Below are 20,921 nucleotides of genomic sequence, written 5' to 3'. Positions count from 1 at the left end.
ATGACGTTTTTACAAATGTTTACTATGCACAAAAGTCACGTGATGATGGAGTTGGAGATCATGTGACTTGATTGATGACATGTGTAATCACTGATTGTAATTATTTTGTATTGGATTGTGGGTATATATACCTGGTTGTATACACTGTTATGTAGCTTGATAAAGGCCTCATTGAGCAGGCCGAAACGTTGCCGGATTAAAGTCTATTGGGGTCTTCACCCTGTCACCTTAAAGCTGGAAGTGCTGCCTCGTCATTTTGTTAAGTATATATCTTGGAGGAGGGGCCGGCCTCTGTGAGGAATTGCACCCAGTGCACAACGTCTGACTGTGCTGCTGCAATATTTGGGATTTTATATATATATATATATATATATATAAATAAAAGAAAAAAATTGGCAGCACCGTCCTTGGTGTAAACAGGTAAAGGGTGCACGGGCCCAATATGGATATAAGCCAATCCAGATAAACAAAAATGTAAAAACGGGCAGCACTCCAGGAGATAAAAAATAGAAAAATACTTTATTTACCCACAAAGGTCATGCGACGTTTCGGCTCTATACAGGAGCCTTCCTCAAGCCTTAACGCTTGAGGAAGGCTCCTGTATAGAGCCGAAACGTCGCATGACCTTTGTGGGTAAATAAAGTATTTTTCTATTTTTTTATCTCCTGGAGTGCTGCCCGTTTTAATTTTTAATTTTTTTTTAAATATATATTTCAGTATATTCTGTTTCAGTATATTCTGTGCATAAGAGTGCTGGATAGACTGCACAGACACGTTAGTCCACTTCCTGTCCTGGCTCGATACACTGGAAATTCCCAGGAAGTCCCGCTGAGGCGTATCACCATGGATAGGACCATATCGTAATCAAAGTCTGTAGTGCAGCTGTGGGTTTGGTCCTGTAACGTCAAGTAGTCATGTCATGGTAGAAGCTGTGACATTTTTAATGTCCAGTAACAGACCTCCTGTAAATATCTTCTTGTAGGTCTTCTGTAGGTTACGTCCACACGAGAAGTTAACTATGCCCTGTGCGGATTTGCTGCAGAAGTTTTAAAAGTGGAACTGCCATGGATTTCCATAGGGTAAAATCTGCAGTGAAAGTCTGTGACGTAAACTGCCATCATGCAGATTTTTTATAAATGTTTTTACTGTATTATTTCTGGCATAGGATATTGCCATCAATAATGAATTAGTGGTTCAGGACTGCTTCTTGCTTGAATAGCTCTTTGTCCTCCTTCGCACTTTTGCTGACAATAGATATACGGTAAGTTTGCACGGATTTGGCCCTCAGAGCTGTACTCCTTCAACGAGCTTCCTGATGAGGGGATGACTGCTCCTCTGTTGGGATTGTTTTTATTATGTTGGTAAGGTTTTATTGGCTGGCATATTGTAAATTGCTTGTATAGAGTAAATGTTCTTGTCTGGTCTGTTATAGAGGTTTATACCGCTCACATTTCTCATTGCTTCTTGATCTGCCTTTTTATATTTTCTGTTGGGCAGAAAATAACATGAAAAATGTCATAGTACTACTGTATCAATCTGCTTTTATGAAAAGTGTATAAAAGGAGCTTAGTAAAGTGCTTGTCTGCACATAATGGATCCCTCTGCCTTGTGAAATGAGCAAATAAAAATCGCAAGGAATATTTTGACCTTTGTCCGAAAGATTCCGCCATTGATTATTTCTTGTACTTCCGACTTGTTTTTTTCTCTCCACTGCAGCTCAAATTCCTCCGGCCCATGGCCGTATGATAACTCTGTATTGTAGGGCTTTGTGATATGGAGCCTATAGGGGCCCACACTGTAAGTGTGCCTATGATTTGATAATGAAGAAAATAGCTTTTTTGGGAGAAAATAGTTGCTTACCTCTTTCAGACAAGCGTGTCCAGTGCGAAAAACACATTCCGTGCGGGAGCATGATTTCCCAATGCGGACACTGTGGATGACTATGGTACTATGATACAATATAATACAGTGTCTGCACACAGCAATACTGTTTTTTTTCCCCATATATTTTTAATTTTTAATTTTTTTTATTTTCACAGGGTGGTTTAAATGACATGTTATCTATATTGTTATCTTTATTGTATAGGTTGCAGCAAACCAGGGTGGATAAAAATCAATGATGTAAAAAAAAAAAAAAAAATTTATTCTGATTTTTTTAATCTTTTTATTTTTATTTAATATGCTTTTTGAGGAAAATATATTACCATACAAAGGTTATTCCATCATGAAATAAATATTTGTTTTTTAATTATGTAGAATAAGGCTGTAGGTGGACTCCCATATTGTTGAATGGATTAAGCAGTGGTTGAGGGACAGACAACAGAGGGTTGTAGTCAATGGAGTATTTTCAGACCATGGTCTTGTTACCAGTTGGGTAACTCAGGGATCTGTTCTGGGACCCATATTGTTTAATATCTTTATCAGCGAAATTGCAGAAGGCCTCGATGGTAAGGTGATGACACAAAGATTTGTAACAGGGTTGATGTTCCTGGAGGGATACACCAAATAGAAAAGGATTTAGGAAAACTAGAGGAATGGTCAAAAATCTGGTAACTAAAATTTAATGTTGATAAGTGCAAGATAATGCACCTGGGGCCTAAAAACCCAAGAGCAGAATATAAAATCAGTGATACAGTCCAAACCTCAGTATCTGAGGAAAGGGATTTAGGGGTCATTATTTCAGAAGACTTAAAGGTAGGCAGACAATGTCATAGAGCAGCAGGAAATGCTAGCAGAATGCTTGGGTGTATAAGGAGAGGCATTACCAGTAGAAAGAGGGAGGTGCTCATGACGCTCTACAGAGCACTAGTGAGACCTCACTTGGAGTATTGTGCGCAGTACTGGAGACCATATCTCCAGAAGGATATTGATACTTTGGAGAGAGTTTAGAGAAGAGCTACTAAACTGGTTCATGGATTGCAGGATAAAACTTACCAGGAAAGGTTAAAGGACCTTAACATGTATAGCTTGGAAGAAAGACGAGACAGAGGGGATATGATAGAAACTTTTAAATACATAAAGGGAATCGACAAGGTAAAAGATGAGAATATTTAAAAGAAGAAAAACTGCTACAAGAGGACATGGTTTTAAATTAGAGGGGCAAAGGTTTAAAAGTAATATCAGGAAGTATTACTTTACTGAGAGAGTAATGGATGCATGGGATAGCCTTCCTGCAGTAGTGGTAGCTGCAAATACAGTGAAGGAGTTTAACCCCTTCACGACTGCAATCCGTATATATACGTGATAGCTGCACATACCCCGTGCAGCTATCACATGTATAGACGTCATTGCAGTTCTTTAATCCAAGCGCTGCAAAGCGCTTGGATTAAAGCTTCTGCCCGTGTCCTGCTACTGTCACGGACGGCATACAGTCTAGTAATGCCGGCAAGGGACCAATCTGAGTGGCCCCTTGCCGGCAATCGATCCGATTGGTTAGTCTGTGCAGACTAACCAATCGGATCACGGCAGTGTTAAAATGCCGGTTTCAGGCTCTGATCTGCGCTCTGCAGATCAGAGCCTGAAATCAGGTAATGTGTCCTGAAGCCCCCGATCTGTGCCCCCTTCTTGAAGCCCCCGATCTGTGCCCCCTTCTTGTGTGCCTCCAACCCCCCACCACCACCATCGTGAGCCCTGCCTCTGCCATCGGTCCTTGCCCCCCCATCTATGTATCCTGCCCCGATGCGGTCCGCCCCCTTCTGCCCCGATCTGTAATTTGTGAATGCTGCCCCCCCCCCTTTCCAGCACTGCCCCCGATCGGTCCCCCTTCTGTGTGTGATGGCGGCGGCTCCATTCCTGAGCCGCCGCCATCAGCAGCGTGTGTCAGCTCTATGCTGACACTGCTGTAACCCCATAGATGCCGCAGTAGCGGCATCCATGGGGTTAATAGAGGGAGGGGGCTCCCTCTCTCAACCATCAGGGCTGCTGCGATCGCAGCGCCCGATGTTTGCGATGGCAACCGGACGCTTTGCAAAGGCGTCCGGTGCTTCCACCTACAGGGCATCTGATTGTATTATACTTTGCAATGCAAGAGCATTGCAAAGTATAGTACAACCATCAGCCCCACTGGATCTTCAAGATCCAAGAGGGAACTGATAAAAAAAAAATAATCAAAGTAAAAATAAATAAATAAAAATGTAAAAAATAAATTGCCTTTTCCTATAAAAAAACACACCAAAAACCACACATATTAGGTGTCACCGCGTCCGTAACGACCATCTATATAAATATATCACATCATCAACCCCATCCAATAAACACCATAAAAAATAAAAACGGTGTAAAAAAATAAGCTATTTTTGTCACCTTACATCACAAAAAGTGCAACACCAAGCGATCAAAAAGGCGTATATACCCCAAAATAGTACCATTACCTCATCCCGCAAAAAATGAGCCCATATTTAAGACAATCGCCCAAAAAATAAAAAAGCTATGGCTCTCAGACTATGGAGACACTAAAACATAATTTTTTTGGTTTCAGAAATGCTATTATTGTGTAAAACTTAAATAAATAAGAAAAAGTATACATATTGGGTATTGCCACGTCCGTAACGATCTGCTCTATAAAACTTTCACATGACCTAACCCCTCAGATGAACGCTGTAAAAATAAAATAAAAATAATGTTCCAAAACAGCCCATTTTTTGGCCACCTTGCCCCATAAAGTGTAATAATGAATGATCAAAAAAATCATATGTACCCAAGAATGGTACCAATAAAAGCTCAACTCTTTCTGCAACAAACGAGCCCCTGCACATGACGATGGGTAGAAAAATAAAAAACATATGGCGTTCAGAAAACCAATCCAGCAAAATCTGCCTTCCAAAAACCATACGGTGTTCCTTTCCTTCTGCGCCCTGCCGTGCACCCTTACATCAGTTTACGACCATATGTGGGGTGTTTCTGTAAACCGCAGAATCAGAGTAATAAATATTGAGTTTTGTTTGGCTGTTAACCCTTAATTCTTGTGGAACACCTAAAGGGTTAATAACGTTTGTAAAATTGGTTTTAAGTAACTTGAGGGGTGTAGTTTCTACAATGGGGTCATTTATGGGGGGTTTCCAGAAACTTTCCACTATGTAAGCCCCACAAAGTGACTTCAGACCTGAACTGGTCCTTTAAAAAGTGGGTTTTGGAAATTTTCTTAAAAATTTTAAGAATTGCTTCTAAACTTCTAAGCCTTGTAACGTCCTAAAAAAACAAAATAACATTTCCAAAATGATGCCAACATAAAGTAGACATATGGGGAATGTTATGTAATAAATATTTTATGAGGTATCGCTTTCTGTTTTAGAAGCAGAGAAATTGAAATTTAGAAAATTGCTAATTTTTAAAATTTTGGGGTAAATTTGGGATTTTTTCATAAATAAAGGTGATATATATTGACTCAATTTTATGACTGTCATGAAGTACAATGTGTCACGCGAAAACGATCTCAGAATGGCTTAAATAAGTAAAAGTGTTCCAAAGCTACACTGCTCAAAAAAATAAAGGAAACACAAAAATAACATCCTAGATCTTAGTTAATTAAATATTCTTCTGAAATACTTTGTTCTTTACATAGTTGAATGTGCTGACAACAAAATCACACAAAAATTTAAAAATGGAAATCAAATTTTTCAACCCATGGAGGTCTGGATTTGGAGTCACACTCAAAATTAAAGTGGAAAAACACACTACAGGCTGATCCAACTTTGATGTAATGTCCTTAAAACAAGTCAAAATGAGGCTCAGTAGTGTGTGTGGCCTCCACGTGCCTGTATGACCTCCCTACAACGCCTGTGCATGCTCCTGATGAGGTGGCAGACGGTCTCCTGAGGGATCTCCTCCCAGACCTGGACTAAAGCATCTGCCAACTCCTGGACAGTCTGTGGTGCAACGTGACGTTGGTGGATAGAGCGAGACATGATGTCCCAGATGTGCTCAATTGGATTCAGGTCTGGGGAACGGGCGGACCAGTCCATAGCATCAATGCCTTCGTCTTGCAGGAACTGCTGACACACTCCAGCCACATGAGGTCTAGCATTGTCTTACATTAGGAGGAACCCAGGGCCGACCGCACCAGCATATGGTCTCACAAGGGGTCTGAGGATCTCATCTCGGTACCTAATGGCAGTCAGGCCACCTCTGGCGAGCACATGGAGGGCTGTGCGGCCCTCCAAAGAAATGCCACCCCACACCATTACTGACCCAATACCAAACCGGTCATGCTGGAGGATGTTGCAGGCAGCAGAACGTTCTCCACGGCGTCTCCAGACTCTGTCACGTCTGTCACATGTGCTCAGTGTGAACCTGCTTTCATCTGTGAAGAGCACAGGGCGACAGTGGCGAATTTGCCAATCTTGGTGTTCTCTGGCAAATGCCAAACGTCCTGCACGGTGTTGGGCTGTAAGCACAACCCCCACCTGTGGACGTTGGGCCCTCATATCACCCTCATGGAGTCTGTTTCTGACCATTTGAGCAGACACATGCACATTTGTGGCCTGCTGGAGGTCATTTTGCAGGGCTCTGGCAGTGCTCCTCCTGTTCCTCCTTGCACAAAGGCGGAGGTAGCGGTCCTGCTACTGGGTTGTTGCCCTCCTACGGCCTACTCCACGTCTCCTGATGTACTGGCCTGTCTCCTGGTAGCGCCTCCATGCTCTGGACACTACGCTGACAGACACAGCAAACCTTCTTGCCACAGCTCGCATTGATGTGCCATCCTGGATAAGCTGCACTACCTGAGCCACTTGTGTGGGTTGTAGACTCCGTCTCATGCTACCACTAGAGTGAAAGCACCGCCAGCATTCAAAAGTGACCAAAACATCAGCCAGGAAGCATAGGAACTGAGAAGTGATCTGTGGTTACCACCTGTAGAACCACTCCTTTATTGGGGGTGTCTTGCTAATTGCCTATAATTTCCACCTGTTGTCTATCCCATTTGCACAACAGCATGTGAAATTGATTGTCACTCAGTGTTGCTTCCTAAGTGGACAGTTTGATTTCACAGAAGTGTGATTGACTTGGAGTTACATTGTGTTGTTTAAGTGTTCCCTTTATTTTTTTGAGCAGTGTATTACCACATAAAGTGACGCATGTCAGATTTGTAAATTTTGACCTGGACACTGGGGCATCAATGACCTTTGGTCATGAAAGGGTTAAGCATGCATGGGATAGGCATAAGGCCATCCTTCATATAAGATGGGGCCGGGGGCTATTCATAGTATTCAGTATATTGGGCAGACTAGATGGGCCGAATGGTTCTTATCTGCTGACACATTCTGTTTCTATGTTTCTATATGTGTAATTTTTTTGGTAAATAAATTCCATTAATCCATTCACAATGTCATGCTCTTCCAGAGGTTTTTGTAAGATTATTGGGCAGTTTCTCTGCCTACAAGATATTATCACAGATGCTTGGTTTACTTTTGCAGTTCTCAAAACTGAATTTGACTCAGCAGAGATCACATGCCTCTTCTTCACAGCAGAAATGTTATAACATGAACAGAGTTGAGAAAAATACCTTAATCCTAACTTCTACAAACCTATGAATGAATGCAGAATCGACCTAATCAAACTAATATGGATATAGAGTGCGATCACATCTGTATTCTTCGTTTGTATATGTATTTCGCCATAGTGATCTGCACCTATATACAGGTTGTGCTGACTCAATTCCCAAAATTTTTTCTTTGTAATATGAAAAGATGTTATTCTAAAAATCTTCATCTACTTGCATATTATAGGTTATACCAGGAAGAATTGGTCTTTATGTACAAAACTATGATTTAAATCAATCCTTACTGACTAGTGATTTAAATCAAATCCACCCTGCAGCAAACAGTGTGATATCGCACGAGTTTGTATTTTAGCACGTTTACTAAATAAACTTTATTAACCTTTAAATTTTGTTTTATTCTGTCACTAGCCAAAATTGCTTTTATGATGCACTGGTATACCTTGTATACCACTGCCTTATAGCCTGTCACTATACCTGTGACATACTGTCTGTTAGGCTGTGTTTGATGCACATACAGCCACGGCAGTCCTGGGTGCCTTCACTAGGCCCCTTGTTACCATGGCCAATGACTACAGGAAGCCCTATCATTCTAGGTGCCTAGATGCTGTGGTTGTTATGGGCTGCGGCATCTAGGAAGATAAGCGGCTGGCATTAGCGTTAACCCTGATACTGGCCCTTACAGCGGGAGCTCGGCTTCATTCAGTGTCAAGCTTCCGCTGTGATCCGGAGCTTAACTGTGAAGGCTCTTCAGTTCTTACCGCCCACGCCAGGGTTAATAGTGCGGGCAGCAGGGAACGATCAGACCTCACAGGCTCTGGACTAAAGAATGCGTAAGGGAGTAAAATTACCTGTACTGACGTCTGACACTTGTATAGGCATTATAGAGACCTAGGAGATAGCCATATACTATATGATGTACTATACATCATACACCCTTTAAGTACAGGTCGTAAATTTACAAAATGTATAAAAATTTGTTTTGTTTCCCAAATTATTGGTGCATACAGTATATGCAGGCGATACAGTGGTCGTAAAGAAAGAAGTGTGGCCTATGCCTAATGATTTATGCCAATTTTTCTAGACTTCCAAATTCTGTTCCCAAGTCTCTCTCATTATTTCTAATATTTACTATATGTAAATGACAAACGACAGCCAGTGAAAATGTTGTTAATTGGTTGGAAAAATTGAGTATGCATGAAAAAAAATTCCCTTGGAGGTACAGCCACATGGATTATACATGGATTTGCTGTGGATTTCACCCTATTCAGTGCAAAGAGGGAAATCCACAGAAAGAATTGACCTGCTGTGGATGTAAAATTTGCATTACATGTCCATTTCCTCGTGGATTTTTGTTCTGCACGAGTGAATGAATATTAGCGCTACGTGGTGATGCTGTGCCCAAGAATCACAGCGGGATCACAATTTAGCTCTGCTAGAATAGAAATTAATGGGGTCCGAGTGTGACTCGCATATGTGCCGCAAATGCAGAATTACAAAAAATACGACACTCCTAGATTTTTGTCTCAGCAGACGTGCAAGTTGGTCTGCGACTCCTTTTATTTCTTTGCTAGCACCGCTACACTGCAATCCTTTGGCATGATAGTTGTCGCTCAACCAAGATCACCATGTAGCTAAACCCTTAATCCCAAAAGCCTATTCACTTTGTTACTGCCATTATACACTGTGGATTTTCACCTGCTGCGTTAGAAAAATACCCTACAGCTGCCTTAAGGCAGTGTTCACATCTGTCTCTGAGCCTCGGTCATAGATTTCATCTGTATAAACAATAGACCCAACAAGGGAACACGTCGGACCCCATTATAAGTCTGGTATCTGCCCCTCCCCCCAGAAGTAAGCGCTTTTCCTAATGCATAAGATAAGGAAACATTCCCCAAAGTGGTTTGGTGTGAGGGCAGTGTAACCTCTCCATAGACGGCCATCAGAACACTGATCGAATCTCTATTTAGTTTAGTTATAATTTAGATCAGTCTTTCTAATGGCCGAGGATCAGGGCAATTATCAGGGATGAGCGTTGGTACAGACAGTCGTTCCTGATAATTCCCCTAGTTTTTTTTGCCACCAATCACCCAATGAATGAGCAAAACGAATGGTCACCAGTAGCACCTAAAATTATTGCATGCGTACATGGTGATCTGCTGCCGTCAAGCAATGAGGGAGCAATGGGAGGGTGAGCTATTGCGGTAGCGATCACTTATCCCCATAGGGAGGAGATAACTGCTGCATGTAAATTATCTCTGCGCAGTGATCAGGAACTAACAGTTCGGTTCCAGTCTATGCATCAGCCTGTGTATAGGGGCCATAAGGCATCTGTCTCGCTGTGTATGTTTGACCTACTTGTAGAATTACGTTTTGCACCATTATCTCATTTACTCTTCGGACAGGTCACGCTGTGTGCCGTGCACCCTTCAATGTTCAGGGTAAATTAGAGCTAATCCCAGGCTACTTGTGCACTGATTCTCAGGTCTCGTATACTGACCCTTTCCTTTATTACAGCCGATTCTGATACCAGTGAATATCTGAAATAACACACACACATAACGTATGACTGGCGAACAATACCTATACATTAGTCATAGATCTGTAACATGCAACGCCACAAATAGAATGTCTCAGCCTTAGGCATCATGCCTCCGGCTGTGCCCGTATTGTGGGCCGCAAACAGCCAGTCTGCAATATGCGGCCATGTGCACCCCACTTCACGGATGCGGACCTATTCACTTGAATGTTTCCGCAATCTGGAAGGTGCAGTGCCGAACAGAGGCACGGAGTGCAATGGAGTGCTTCCTTGGGGTTTCTCTCCGTGCTTCTGCAACACAAAAAAATAGAACATATGGACGAATCACGGACCCATTCCAGTTGGGTCTGGAATGGGTCACGGATCTTGTCCACTGATGGCACAGATGGCTGCGCCTCTATCTGAGACTTCACCTCGCTCACGCCAGGTCTAAAATTGTGAATGTGGTGAGGGTAGGGAACAGGCCCGTCTCATTCATCATTTTCTACGCCTGTTTTAGGCGTAGAAAATGGTCTAAATGTAAGACAGCTAGGAATCTGTCTTATATTTAGAACTGGCGCTGGATGAGCCGAAGTTATGGAGAGGCTGGCGGATCCACTGCCAGCGCAGGGCTTTTATTAAGACTGGCGTCTAAAACGCTGCAGTGACCCACTGCGTCCAGTGCCAGAGCCAGAGCTACTGCAGAATAGTTGATCGTCAGGGTGCCAGACCTTCGCCAATCAGATAGTGATGGCCTATCCGGAGAATAGGCCATTACTTGTAAAGTGTATAAATCTACCACACAAATCTAAATATTTGATCTCTTCTTACAGGGAGAAAGCGAATCTGATAAAGGGCTGTTAATGCGAAAACTTGTCCTGTCTGGGGTCCTGGCAAGTGAGGAGATCTATATTAACCAGCTGGAAGCACTGCTGTTGGTAAGTAATCTTCATATGGTTATAAGTTTGCAAAGCTGAAATAAGTCCCCTGTCCGATGATCGTGCAGTGTTCATCCACAGGAAGGCAAAATCCCCATCTTGGAGAAAAAGTGAATTCCCAACCCCAAATCTGAAAACTGCCCACTCACTGTATTGTGTAACTATAACATATGTTACAATAATACATCCGCATGCATCCGTCATGAACGGATCCGGTTGTATTTTGTCTTCTATAGCCATGACGGTTTTCTATTGTGCCAGATGGTGTCAGAGGAAACAGATCCGTCCCCATTGACTTACATTGTGTGCCAGGACGGATTCGTTTGTCTCCGCTTCGTCAGGCGGACAGCAAAACGCTGCAGGCAGCGTTTTGGTGTCCGCCTCCAGAGCGGAATGGAGACCGAACGGAGGCAAACTGATGCATTCTGAGCGGATCCTTATCCATTCAGAATGCATTAGAATACAAACTGAACCGTTTTGGACCGCTTGTGTGAGCCCTGAACGGATCTCGCAAACGGAAAGCCAAAACGCGAGTGTGAAAGTATCATTAGGCTGTGCCGCATTTTTGTTTCAGCAAAGAAGCACTTGTGGTTTTTGCAGCAACATACCCAAGTTTATGGTGCGTTTTCTTCCAGCAAAGGAAAAACACACAGCAAAACTGAATTACATAAATTACGAAATAAATAGATTTACATTAAAGGGGCTGGCCCATGTTGTACTTTGGGGGCATTTCACTAGGATATGCCCCCAATGTCTGATAGGTCTGTCTTTAGAACGAATCCTGCAAAGTGAAGACGCGCACACTTCGAATGCGTGGCCGTCCTCCATTTATTTCTATGGGAGTGCCAAAAACAGCCGAGCAACGTGATCGGCTATTTTCGGAAGTCTCATTGAAATGAATGCGAAGTGCACTGCGCAAGCGTGGCCATCACTCCATTCACTTCTATGGGGCTTAGCAAATAGACCGAGCAAGCGCTCGTCTATTTTTGGCAGTCCCATGGAAATGAATGGAGAGCGGCCGCCCGCCCATGTGCAGTGCGCCCTCCAGTACTGCCTGTGCAGTGCAGGCTCCGTACTAAATATCTCCCAGTGGTGAGACCTGCACCTATCAGACATTGGGGGCATATCCTAGCGATATGCCCCCAAAGTGCAAGATGGACCAACCCCTTTAGGGGGTTGCTAAAACCACATGCATTTTTTTGGTGCGGTGTTCTGACTGGTGAAGTATGCTCCAGCTACATAAAGCCCCTGGACCCTAATATGAAATTTTTAACAGGGCCCCAACACCTACGATGTGCCATTTGCACTACTGGTGATCTCTTATGTGGCAGATAGGCCGTTGGGTCCCCTCAAGCACAAGCGCTTGGGTGGGACTACTGCCCCTGCAGCTCCTTATATCTACCTCTTGTATATAGGGCAGCCACGCAGTTCTCCTACACATAGAAAAGCTTTTAAAAAGACTTGTAGCAAATGTATTAGTGGATGTGGACATTCAGTGCACTCATTTATTTCAGCCATTTTTACATTATTACTTTAGTTTCTTCTTTTAGTCAAGAGTACTTGTAATTGTACAAATGGAGAATGAGTACAGCATGAGAGCCAGATCAATAAATCAGTCAATAGGCCTGACTATTTGCTGCGCTGTTACGCCCGGAGTTGCATTCATCCTATTTATTGCTGTGTCATTATTGGTTTAGTTAAAACAAAAAATTCCCGTTCAATGTGCTCATGAATGGTGAAATCTATAAAATAAATGCCAATCACAGTCTGACAGACCTACGTTCATGTCTGAGTGCGGTGTCTTTTTTTAGACTCTGGCTGCCAGAGCAAATTACTGGACCCCATGTTTACTTCAGGATGCCAATGGGTTCCCCTTACTTTGTAAAACCACTTGGGTGCCGCAGTTGTCATTGGCCATAACCTCTTAGGGGTTAAAAGGTCGAAATCGTTGTTAATCCTGATGTTGACCATTGGAGCCAAGTATCGACCAGTATCAAGCCACTTTTGGCAGTGACAATTTTGAGTTTTTTTGCGTGGCGAGTTGACTTTTTTTTGTAATTTCACCTTTTAATGTTCCATATCATTTTTAAAAAAGTGTAAATAAATTACAGTGGGGCAAAAAAGTATTTAGACAGCCACCAATTGTGCAAGTTCTCCCACGTAAAAAGATGAGGCCTGTAATTTTCATCATAGGTACACTTCAACTATGAGAGACAGAATGGGGGGAAAGGAATATCACCTTGTAGGATTTCTAATGAATTAATTGGTAAATTCCTCGGTAAAATAAGTATTTTGTCACCTACAAACAAGCAAGATTTCTGGCTCTCACAGACCTGTAACTTCTTCTTTTCCTTTGTCCTCCACTCGTTATGTATTAATGGCACCTGTTTGATCTTGTTATCAGTATAAAAGACACCTGCCCACAACCTCAAACAGTCACACTCCAAACTCCACTATGGCCAAGACCAAAGAGCTGACGAAGGACACCAGAAACAAAATTGTAGACCTGCACCAGGCTGGGAAGACTGAATATGCAATAGGCAAGCAGCTTGGTGTGAAGAAATCAACCGTTGGGGCAACTATTAGAAAATGGAAGACATACAAGACCACTGATAATCTCCCTCGATCTGGGGCTCCACACAAGATCTCACCCCGTGGGGTCAAAATGATCACAACGGTGAGCAAAAATCCCAGAAGCACATGGGGGGACGTAGTGAATGACCAGCAGAGAGCTGGGACCAAAGTAACACAGGCTACCATCAGTAACACACTACACCGCCAGGGACTCAAATCCTGCAGTGCCAGACGTGTCCCCCTGCTTAAGCCAGTACATGTCCGGGCCCGTCTGAAGTTTGCTAGAGAGCATTTGGATGATCCAGAAGAGCATTGGGAGACTGTCATACGGTCAGATGAAAGTAGAACTTTTTGGTAAAAACTCAACTCGTCGTGTTTGGAGTAGAAAGAATGCTGAGTTGCAGCCAAAGAACACCATACCTACTGTGAAGCATGGGGGTGGAAACATCATGCTTTGGGGCTGTTTTTCTGCAAAGGGACCAGGGTGACTGATCTGTGTAAAGGAAAGAATGAATGGGGCCATGTATCGTGAGATTTTGAGTGAAAACCTCCTTCCATCAGCAAGGGCATTGAAGATGAAACGTGGCACGTCCCTCTGCCATAAGGTCTTAGCCCAACTGTAAAAGCATCTCTTGCTGCTTGGTCTAAGTACCATGCGTTGGCGGACGCAGATGAACCCCCCCACTCTTGCATCTATCCCCTTCTCACTGATCCAGTCTCTTTTGCCTCATTCTGACCTGTCATCCTGGCGATCGAACTCCATTCACTGTGTAGGGGACCTAATGGAGCAAGGAACACTGCAACCGTTTCACTCTGTGTGAAAAATTCTCTCCTCTCAGCGAGGGACTTTTATAAATACCTCCAGATCCGGCACCTAATCCAGGGTCTACGCCCCACAGGGGTTAAAATGGATAGGCTAGTGAGAGTGTATATCACAGGTAATTCAAAGTGACTAAAGCCTTTGTACAATGCAATCTTACACCCGTCCCAGTTTAAGCGCTCCCACCCAATGATGGCTTGGGAGACAGATCAGGGTCAACCGTTTTCAGACGCAAAAAATGGACACACGCTATCGGCATGATAAACAAACATTTGACGTGTATATCGATTGTCGAGTCAGCGCTGAAGACGGTTCTCAGATGGTATTATACCCCTGACAGGTTGGCGCGTATGTATGCATCGGTCTCTAACTGTTGTTGGAGAGGGTGCGGTTGCAGGGGAACTTTATACCATGTGTTATGGCAATGTCCCAAAGTTACTGGTCAGCATGTCGTGACTTGCTGACCCGAACACTCCCCATTAAGATTAATTGGAATCCACAACTGGTATTGTTATTCGTAGGAGTCGATCTCCTGCCATCCTCTTACAGGCAGTTTCTTTGTATATTTTGTATCACAGCAAAATTGGTGTTGCTGAGGAGATGGAAAACTCCAGATGTACCGCCTCTTAGTGACTTAATCACCGCTCTTAATATATATATACATGAGAAGATTATCTCGTTGGGGAAAGGTGGTTTTACCAAATTTCAGTCGCACTGGGCCTCCTGGGCGCGGTCCCCCTTATGCGCCTACCCGTAACTTACTCTGTCCCACTAAGTAAAACTGTGGATGGATAACTGGCGTAGGTCTTCCCCGTCACATCGTTAAAGCTTGTAAAAGAGCAGGATCTTGACATAGGGGCCACTTAATATGGTGGATCTGTCATGGGGACACCCCTTTGCTCGGTTTTCCTTCCTTTGAGGGATATCTGGCTTTCACTGTGTTGAAGACCCATAACTGGGGCTCCACGGTTATTTTGCATATTACGAAGTAAAACTGGATAGGTTATACCATGGACGTGGGATGCTAGGTAGTCCTCCATTTTGGCATCTGTTCTAGAGCTAGCGTAGGCAGGCACCTCTTTGATTTGTAACACAGCTATTTATCAGGCAATAGTTTTATGTAAATTGTGTTTCCTTTGTTGATTTTGTGCTTTTATGTTTCCCCGAAGCACTGTTTGTAATAGGTCTTAAACAATGTAAAAGCTTCCGGTAACCCCCGGATTCTGTACCTATTTGTATATTGAAAATGGAAATAAAAACTATTGAAAAGAAGATGAAACGTAGCTGGGTCTTTTAGCATGACAATGATCTCAAACACACCGCCCGGGCAACGAAGGAGTACCTAGCCAGTCTCCAGATCTCAACCCCATAGAAAACCTTTGGAGGCAGTTGAAAGTCTGTGTTGCCCAGCGACAGCCCCAAAACATCACTGCTCTAGAGGAGATCTGCATGGAGGAATGGGCCAAAATACCAGCAACAGTGAGTGAAAACCTTGTGAAGACTTACAGAAAACGTTTGACCTCTGTCATTGCCAACAAAGGATATATAACAAAGTATTGAGATTAACTTTTGTTATTGACCAAATACTTATTTTCCACCATAATTTGCAAATAAATTCTTAAAAAATCAGAGAGTGATTTTCTATATATTTTTTTCGCATTAGATCTCTTAGTTGAGATATACCTATGATGAAAATTGAAAATTACAGGCCTCTCTCATCTTTTTAAGAAGGAGAACTTGCACAATTGGTGGCTGACTAAATACTTTTTTTGCCCCACTGTATGTGTGTGCGTATATACATTACAGACCAAAAGTTTGGACACACCTTCTCCTTCAAAGAGTTTTCTTTATTTTCATGACTATGAAGGCATCAAAACTATGAATTAACACATGTGGAATTATATACATAACAAACAAGTGTGAAACAACTGAAAATATGTCATATTCTAGGTTCTTCAAAGTAGCCACCTTTTGCTTTGATTACTGCTTTGCACACTCTTGGCATTCTCTTGATGAGCTTCAAGAGGTAGTCCCCTGAAATGGTCTTCCAACAGTCTTGAAGGAGTTCCCAGAGATGCTTAGCACTTGTTGGCCCTTTTGCCTTCACTCTGCGGTCCAGCTCACCCCAAACCATCTCGATTGGGTTCAGGTCTGGTGACTGTGGAGGCCAGGTCATCTGGCGCAGCACCCCATCACTCTCCTTCATGGTCAAATAGCCCTTACTTTCAAAGTTTTCCCAATTTTTCAGCTGACTGACTGACCTTCATTTCTTAAAGTAATGATGGCCACTCGTTTTTCTTTACTTAGCTGCTTTTTTCTTGCCATAATACAAATTCTAACAGTCTATTCAGTAGGACTATCAGCTGTGTATCCACCTGACTTCTCCTCAACGCAACTGATGGTCCCAACCCAATTTATAAGGCAAGAAATCCCACTTATTAAACCTGACAGGGCACACCTGTGAAGTGAAAACCATTTCAGGGGACTACCTCTTGAAGCTCATCAAGAGAATGCCAAGAGTGTGCAAAGCAGTAATCAAAGCAAAAGGTGGCTACTTTGAAGAACCTAGAATATGACATATTTTCAGTTGTTTCACACTTGTTTGTTATGTATATAATTCCACATGTGTTAATTCATAGTTTTGATGCCTTCAGTGTGAATCTACAATTTTCATAGTCATGAAAATCAAGAAAACTCTTTGAATGAGAAGGTGTGTCCAAACTTTTGGTCTGTACTGTGTGTATATATATTTAGATTTATTTCCACCATTGTTGTTTGGGCTTCATTTTTTATGGCATTCATGGTGTATATGTTCTATGATAACTTTATTCTAATACATCAAATTTTTATAGTTTTTGTATTATTTTACTACTTGTAAACCATTAAAATCCTGTTTCACCATATTCAGACACCCATTCATAAAAACACACGAGAATTTTTAATTACTGTATTTTGTTCATTCAATTTATTGGGGGAAGGGGTGGGAATAGGTAAGGCTACTTTCACACCTGCGTTTAGGTGCGGATCCGTCTGCTATCTGCACAGACGTATCCGGACCTATAATGCAAACGCTTGTATCCGTTCAGAATGGATCCATTTGCATTACCATGAACAAAAAAATAATAATAATTTTTTCATGATAATGCAAACAGATCCGTTTTGACTTACATTGAAAGTCAATGGGAGGCGGATCCGTTTTCAATTGCACCATATTGTGTCAGTAAAAACGGATCCGTCCCTATTGACTTAGGCCTCATGCACACGACCGTTTTTTTTGCGGTCCGCAAAAAACGAGTTCCGTGATCCGTGTCCGTTTTTTCTTCCGTGGGTCTTCCTTGTTTTTTGAAGGATCCACGGACATGAAAAGTGAAAAAAAAAAAAACGAAGTCAAGTTTGCATTGAAAATGATAGGAAAAACAGACACGGATCATGGACACGGATGACTATCTTGTGTGCATCCGTGCATCATATTTTTTTCACGGACTGGAAAAACGGATCACGGACGTGGAAGCCAAACGGTGCATTTTCCGATTTTTCCACGGACCTATTGAAAGTCAATGGGTCAGCGAAAAAAAAACGGAAAACGGAACAACGGCCGCGGATGCACACAACGGTCGTGTGCATGAGGCCTTAGATCGTAAGTCAGGACGGATCCGTTTGGCTCAGTTTCTTCAGACAGACATCAAAACGCTGCAAGCAGTGTTTTGGTGTCCGCCTCCAGAGCGGAATGGAGGCTGAACGGAGGCAAACTGATGCATTCTGAGCAGATCCTTATCCATTCAGAATGCATTGGGGCTGAACTGATCCGTTTTGGGCCGCTTGTGAGAGCCCTGAAACGGATCTCACAAGCGGACCCAGAAACGCCAGTGTGAAAGTAGCCTAACAAAAAAGCAATAATTCAGGCGTTTTTTTTAAATTTTTTTATCCATTTACAGCGTGGAATAAATAACGTGCAATTTTAGTAGTTCATACATTTTTCGATACGGTGATACCAATTATGTTTTTCTTTTTTTTTTTTCATTAGTAATTTTGTATTTAAAGCCCTAATCTTAAAGAGGACCTTTCATGGGTCCAGACTTTATAAGATAAGTAGCACATTAGGTAGGGCATAAAGCAGGGATCCTATAGTGCTTACTATTATTCCTGGGCGCCGCTCCGTTCACCCGCTGTGCCCTCCGGTATTTTCACTACTCGGTGTGCTAACTACTAGCATCGGAACAGGGAGGAGGAGATGCCAGGGTTTCTCAATGGGCATCTCCTTCTCCCTGGCTGTAACGCTGTCCAATCGCAGCGCAGAGCAACGCTCTGCGCTGCGATTGGACAGCGCCACAGCCAGGGAGAAGGAGACGCCCACAGAGAGAGACTTGGTCTCCTCCTCATTGTTGCGATACTCCTCATTATAATACAAGGTGCCAAAATTAACGGGCCGCCACAGCGGATGAACGGGGAGTTCTTTTGGAACAAAAATCAGCCATGGCATCAGTGGGGGCCGCCCTATAAGGTAACACCCTAATTAGACTTTTGCTAAACTGATGAAAGGTCCTCTTTAAAGGGATCATCCCAGGACTAATCCTTTATATAAGATATGGCCAGGGGCTATTCATAGTATTCAGTATATTGGGCCGCCGAGATGGGCCAAATGGTTCTTATCTGCCGACACATTCTATGTTTCTATGCTAGATTTATATCAAGCTGACCGCTAAAGGGGAGTGTTTTTTCTGCTGCAGCTCAGGGGGCGTGTCTCAGCTCTCCCTATCACAGCTCAGGGGGCGTGTCTCAGGAGCTCTCCCTATCACAGCTCAGGGGGTGTGTCTCAGCTCTCCCTATCACAGCTTAGGAGGCAGTTGAAGGATTAAACTGAGCATGTGCGGCCATCCCAGTGAGCAGGACAAAGAAATAAGAAAAAGAACAAACAGCAGGTGGCGCTATACAGATGCATTTTATTGAATAGCTCAGTGGCTATGTTAAATTTTGAATTACATACAAAAGAATTCAGATCCCGGTGCTGGTTTGAAAACTAGAATATTTTTCGTGGGACAACCCCTCTAATAGAAGTACAACAATGGCTGGCCGAGGTTCTTCATTATGCCCATAGCTGTGATGACAAACACTTGGTACCCTGCAATGCAGGAGACAAAGGAGCCCCCTACCTCTTAGATGACGTACTTGCTGTAAAAGGCTATAATCAGAGTTATCTCAACTGTTGCAGGAACGTATTAGATGTATAAAACAGCCTCCGTGTGTGGAGCGGGCTCAGCTTGTACGTCACAGTGGGTAAGGGACAAAAGAAAGAACATTAACAAAAAAACAAAACAAAAAAAAACTAAAACCTGTGAGGTGTCAACAAATCTGTGAACCCACAGTACTGCTCACCTATATTAAAGGGAACATGCCTATTCTTGCCTGCAGCTGCGGACAAGAATAGGACATGTTCTATCTTTTGCGGAGCTGCGGACTGGAAGATCGGGGCCGCGCTCCGCAAATGCGGATGCGGACAGCACACTGTGTGCTGTCCGCATCCATTCCGTTCCCATAGAGAATGAATGGGTCCGCACCCGTTCCGCAAATTTGCGGAACGGATGCGGACTCATTTGCAGACGTGTGAATGGAGCCTTAAACATGGTGTCTGAGCTGAAGGCCCCATGTTATAGAGCAGGATATGCTGAACAGATCGATTATATCGTTTTATGGGAAAAGATTCAGTAAAACTTGTATTTCATTCATTTAATTCCTGCTCATTCAGTATGTTGAAGTCCAGGAGGCGGTCCTGTCAGTGATTGACAGCTCTCTGTGTACACAGTCCTAGAGGGCAGGCTGTCAATCACTGATGGGACCCCAGCACCTTAGGCTCTTTGCTATGTTCCTCATACCATTCTTAATACAGGGTAGCCCGCCTCCAGCATGTTATAGAGCAGCAATGTAAATGAATGAAATATAAGTTTTGCTGAATCTTTTACCACATAAGTACAGTGGTCCCTCAGGTTACATTATTAATTGGTTCCAGGACAACCATTGTAAGTTGAGTAATTGGTTCCAAAGCTCCAAAATGTCATCCAAGATGAGAGAGATTGAAGATTTAAAAAAATATCTAAGCGGATCACTAAGACAGATAACTAGCATCTAATCCAGCTATTTCACCAGAGAAGTGGCCTTGATCGGTTGGATCTGAGTCTCAGACATTGTATGTTGAGTCTGGTTTCAACTTAAGATAGGTCAGAAAAGCCCACTGTATGTTGAAAATATTGTATCCTGAGGGAGCACTGTATATCAGTCTGCTCAGCTCGTTCTGCTCTATAACATGCTGGAGGCGGGCTACCCTGTATTTAGGATGGTATGAGGAACATGGCAAAGAGCTTTAGGTGCTGGTTGCCTCCTATTTCTCCAGATCTCAATCTGAAGAAGTATCTGTGGCATGTTCTGAAAAAACAAGTCAGATCCATGGACGCTGTACCCAACAACTTGGGGGACGTTCACCTATGCAGCAGCGGATCCAGCAGGCTGTTCCGACAAAGAGCAGACGGCTGGATTTTCGCCAGATCCACGGGATCTACAGTTCACCACCGGTTCCCCCATTCACTA

The 20,921-nt window shown here is 43.1% G+C and overlaps 1 protein-coding gene across 3 annotated transcripts in view; it reads left to right on the top strand.

Moving 5' to 3' along the window:
• Window positions 1–20,921, top strand: part of ABR (ABR activator of RhoGEF and GTPase) — a 381,876-nt gene that overhangs the window by 207,644 nt on the left and 153,311 nt on the right. For all 3 annotated transcript variants that reach the window (XM_040423381.1, XM_040423382.1, XM_040423383.1), the window contains one exon: window positions 10,844–10,948. In XM_040423381.1, coding sequence (XP_040279315.1) covers window positions 10,844–10,948 — 105 coding nt within the window. The remainder of the gene's footprint in view (window positions 1–10,843; window positions 10,949–20,921) is intronic.

Source organism: Bufo bufo, chromosome 3 (assembly GCF_905171765.1).
Source record: "Bufo bufo chromosome 3, aBufBuf1.1, whole genome shotgun sequence".
In the NCBI taxonomy this organism is placed as follows: domain Eukaryota; kingdom Metazoa; phylum Chordata; class Amphibia; order Anura; family Bufonidae; genus Bufo; species Bufo bufo.
The sequence above is the reverse complement of the archived record's forward strand: the minus strand, read 5'-3'. Positions and strand labels throughout refer to the sequence as shown.